At 37.0% G+C, this 4,477-nt stretch overlaps 1 protein-coding gene across 1 annotated transcript; it reads right to left on the reverse strand.

The window, feature by feature from the left end:
* Positions 1–3,655: 3,655 nt before the first annotated feature.
* Positions 3,656–4,083, reverse strand: LOC113345185 (tropinone reductase homolog At2g29300-like). Its single transcript, XM_026589015.1, has 2 exons — positions 3,983–4,083; positions 3,656–3,878 (listed from the first exon to the last, which is right to left on the reverse strand). Exons 1-2 carry the CDS (start codon positions 4,081–4,083, stop codon positions 3,656–3,658), a joined length of 324 nt encoding a protein of 107 aa, XP_026444800.1.
* Between the last annotated feature and the right edge of the window lie 394 nt (positions 4,084–4,477).

A 4,477-nucleotide genomic window follows, 5' to 3' on the forward strand; every position in this document is an offset into this window, starting at 1 on the left:
TTGAAAATCTCCATTTGGGGTCAAGATGAGAAAGATACAACAAATCCAAGTTGTTGCGCATGACTGTCAAAAGGTGCCTGTGTGCTTCATTAGACGGATTGGTAAGGGGGTAGTTTATCTTTGAATTTGAAATTTTGGATTCAAAGTTTAGCTTTCGAAAGACTAATACTGGAACCTCTTGGAGAGGAAGTTGGATGTATCTCCTGGATGTTAAGATCCCAGGTCATACAAGATCATTTTGGTATGTGAGTACACTGTCTCCTTATCACTGCCAAAATTATATCTCCAATTTGGCTCAGTTGAATCTTAGTATGCACTAAGTAAAGTAAATGGAAAATAAAGTTCTGATACTTTAATGATGAAAGTTTGTTAATCACTTGGTCTCCCACATCGCCGGTGTGATTAATGAAGGATTCATCTATAAATAGTGATCAGAGACGTTTTTTTGAGATCAAGTGATGACGTACTAATTTCTAGAATTAGTAGTGATTTCTATTTTACAATGATCAGGAACTGTGGGGGAGATGGCATCATCCTAAATTTCTTCATTATATGTTCCGACAGGGAATCATGGGCCGTCACTCCTGGTCATTAGTTTTAAAACAGAAATATTGCAGTACGTTGGAATTCGATGGAAGATGTACTAAAAGCCACTCAAAATTACTTGGTCCGAAGGTGACATCTTGCTCTGGCATCCGTTAGTAAATCCCATATCTTATCGTGATGAGATATGGTGAAAATCTCAAAGGGTTTCCCACTCTGCTTATATGGACAGGGAATGGCATTTAGTAACATTGTAATGGCTTGATATGTGACCAAAATGATGCATCTATTGTTGAATCATTTTGAAAGGGTGCATGACGGTTAGATGCGCATGGTTTAAACTGACGCTTAAATTCACCCTATATAAGTGGCAGTTAAATGTGGATTTGATTTTCAGATTGAAAGGTGAAAGTTTGAAGAGTCACGACCTTTCACAATCCTTGGTGATTGGGACATGCTCTCTTGTGAAAGCCTATATTTGATTGGCTTATGTGGTTTGGCACAGTGTAGATGTATGATTGTGAACCTGCGTGTGTTATTCAAGATTGATATTGAGTAACATCATTTTCTTAATGAAAATCAATCATACCGGTAAAGCTTTGATCAGGGATAGATATATAGAGATATATTTCCCAATGCAAAGGGTTTTGTCCTAATCCTTTTAACCGACTATAAAGGACATTTTGGTGATACCTGACACCAAGTTTCAGATTTTTCGGACTTGTGGAAGTATTTTTCTAAAGTTACTCAACGTTGAGTATCGCTGCCAGAAATTCAGACGGACTGGATAATCAGTTCCTTTTCTTCGGAAAGTGACTTGACTTCACTAATTTTTGACATTCTGGTAAAGATAGAACCTGTAGCAATGGTTCTTATCTTGGATCCCCATTCTGGAAATCCTTATTTGGTGTACAATATTGATCAGGTGTGGATGAAAATTTTTGATTGTACCCCACTGCAACTTCAGCCTTGTACATAAATTAACAAAAGTTGTTGTTAATTAAGGCAATAGTAGTATAACCTCGAATGTATGGGGGTTATTGGGTTTGAACGACACTTAATCTTCTGATTAAGATAGTTTTGATGGAAAGAACAAAAGTCTTCCATAAATTAGACACTCATCAGATTACTCCTCGGACAGATAATTAAAGACAACTATAAGTCTTTTCTTATTAAACCTATTCGTTTAGCGTAATGAGTATAACTGTGAGTTAATAATTTCACTTTTATTATGAGATTGATAAGCTCTGGTGTGTCTGGTCACTTGTGAGAACTTATACAAGTTCTGTATATGGTTCACTAATTGGAAGAAATTTTTCGTTAAGTTCGCCAAAATGTGGGGGTGCTCAGTAGATGTGATTAGTTCAAGAAATGAACTGAACTGGATGCATGGTTGAATGCGGTAATTAGTAAGCTAAGTACCGTAATACATCTCAGTGATAAGCCATGTAAAAGTCTAAGATGTCTGAAGAGAAATTATTATTGGATATAATTTACTCTATACAACATACCAAGAAATGATGGAAGGATATGTTAATTGTATCTTAGATAGTGATGAATCAAAGTCATCAAACAGGGAACTATGTGTTTGGTGTTAAAGGAAATGCAGTAGCAAGGAAATTCAAGTGAAGTTGACAACGAGATCAACGATGGATTCCGGAGCTTTGGACGCAAAGTCGGATTAAAAGTGAGAGTATCTTTGGAATTTCCTTGGATATATACTTACGGCCAAAGTATATACATGTTGGAAATAACACATAGTTTGAGATTATGGTATGTCTCGACAAATAAATCGATAACATGGCACCATAAAGCAATTGCTCTCAAATGCGCGCATCTAAAATAAATAGTGTATATGAATTGTATCAAGCCGGCAAATGATACGAATTCTAGAGAGCGCATAATTGCGTCATCGAGAGAAATGTGATAGCCTATATAGAGTAGTATTTATAGCGGACACCCAACCTAGCGATTGAAGATTCCATGGTTATCTAGGTTCAAAAGGGACAACCAAGTTATAAATTTATACTCAGCGGAAACACTGTGAGAGTAAATCTCATTCTCATTTCTATGATGAAACAGTGTTGCATGTCGAGTGAGAGGTTGAGATTTTCTCTTAATGATTCCTATGGCTTAGTTTGACTAAGAAAACTATGGCAGGATACTTTCAAATAGGAGATCACCTATATGAGTGTGAAGTGGTGCCGCTTCTATGATAACTATAAGACTAAGTTAATCTAGACCACTCATGAAAAACCAACATCGTTCAGGGCCGAAATGAACACAACCGAGAACCGGACATGTAAGGAAATAAACTGTGTGATATCTATTGCATCGGTTTACATCATAAAGTTGGACGGTTCAAGACATCGCGTTCACCGAACAACTAGTTTACCCGGTAGGAATTCACTACGGAAGATTCAAAGCCAAAAGCTATCTCTCCCCATGCAGTGATGTTCCGCGCACAAACTCTTTCTAGTGTCTGCATTAGATTTGTATGAATTTCAATTCAACGTGGGGGATTGTTGGAAATTTGAATAGAAATTAAGTTAGTTACAACTAATTTTTGAAGGGTTGTGTCTATTCATATAAACCCTTTCAAGGGATATGTCTCTCCAATAAGGGATGTGACTTTTCATGAAAGGACTTCTCCAAAAGTCACGTATAAACCTATATAAACCCCACATATTGTCCATTTCATGGGTGTGTTTTAGAGTCAAAAACTAGTACTAGAAAATTGTCGTTTGCATAGTGTCTTCAAGAGTCAAAGAAGAGTTTGTGCTACATTCATTTGCGTTCGTTGTTCGGTGTTATCGAAGTGCTGCGAAAAACATCGAGATATTGTTGAATGTTGGAGACATATGCCGCTAAATCTGTAACAACATTTTATACAGGGCATCAAATGTCTTAAGCAAAGAGAATACTCGCCTCAATACACCCAAGTAAAAAAAATTTAAGTTTGTGATTGATCATCTTTTCTATCATTCTTTTCTTGTTTCATTCTTGGTATTACGAAACGTGATACATAGATGAAAACCGTGTTACAAAGAGTTGTAACGGATCGGTGGATAATACACGAGTTGTATTATTGAAGAATCGGTAACAAAGATACTTACCCAACATTAACCAGGATGTTGAGCTTGCCACCAAAAACAGATGAAACATTTTTCATTAAGTTTTGTCGTTCTGCTGGAACCGAAGCATCACATACCGAACCCGTGACTACGTAACCTTTTTTTTCCCAGTCTTTTAAGCATCGCTTGACATTATCTTCGCTCCGAGAGCATACATGAATAGTCGCCACAAGTCCAGCTAGCTCCTCCACTATAGCATACCTGAAAGCAAAATTCAAAATAAAACACCTTAAACACCTTTTCGAATGAAAATGTAGCTCCGAATCTATGACGCAAAACAAAATAAGGGCAGTGTGAGGAAGGACCCGATCCCATTAGTTGCACCAGTGACAAGAGCAATCATTCCTTTAAGAGACCATCTTCGACTTAGATGATCACTCTTTTGAGTCAGTGTGCTCTCAGCCATTGTTTCTCAGTTTCTCTATCTCACTGACACTAGTAACTCTACTTAATTGAAGTATGTATTCCACTCTCAGTTGAGATTACAACTGATCGAGGGGAGGAACCTTTATATAGAGTTGTGCGTCTTCTAGATTTTGCAGTGTCGGCTTGCATAATCTTGGCAGGGAATTACTGAATAACCACTTATATCAAAATAAATTTTGTTTGAAAGTATCCTGGGGTCAATTCCTAGAGAAATTCTAGAAGTTTGTTTGGGAAGCTGGTGGCTGAATTCAACACAAGCGCCGCATAGCCTGACTTTCTATCATTAGCTAGATACCAAAATAACATTCACCTAGTTACCTTTCTGTTATTAGCTAGAAACCATAATAACATTCATAGTTAATTACCTTCTATTA

This window comes from Papaver somniferum, chromosome 1 (genome assembly GCF_003573695.1).
Source record: "Papaver somniferum cultivar HN1 chromosome 1, ASM357369v1, whole genome shotgun sequence".
In the NCBI taxonomy this organism is placed as follows: domain Eukaryota; kingdom Viridiplantae; phylum Streptophyta; class Magnoliopsida; order Ranunculales; family Papaveraceae; genus Papaver; species Papaver somniferum.

Coding starts and splice junctions, on each gene's coding strand:
- LOC113345185 (XM_026589015.1), bottom strand. CDS start 4,083: ATGGCTGAGAGCACACTGACTCAAAAGAGTGATCATCTAAGTCGAAGA. Junction 3,879..3,982: donor GGTGCAACTAATGGGATCGG/GTCCTTCCTCAC, acceptor TTTTGCTTTCAG/GTATGCTATAGTGGAGGAGC.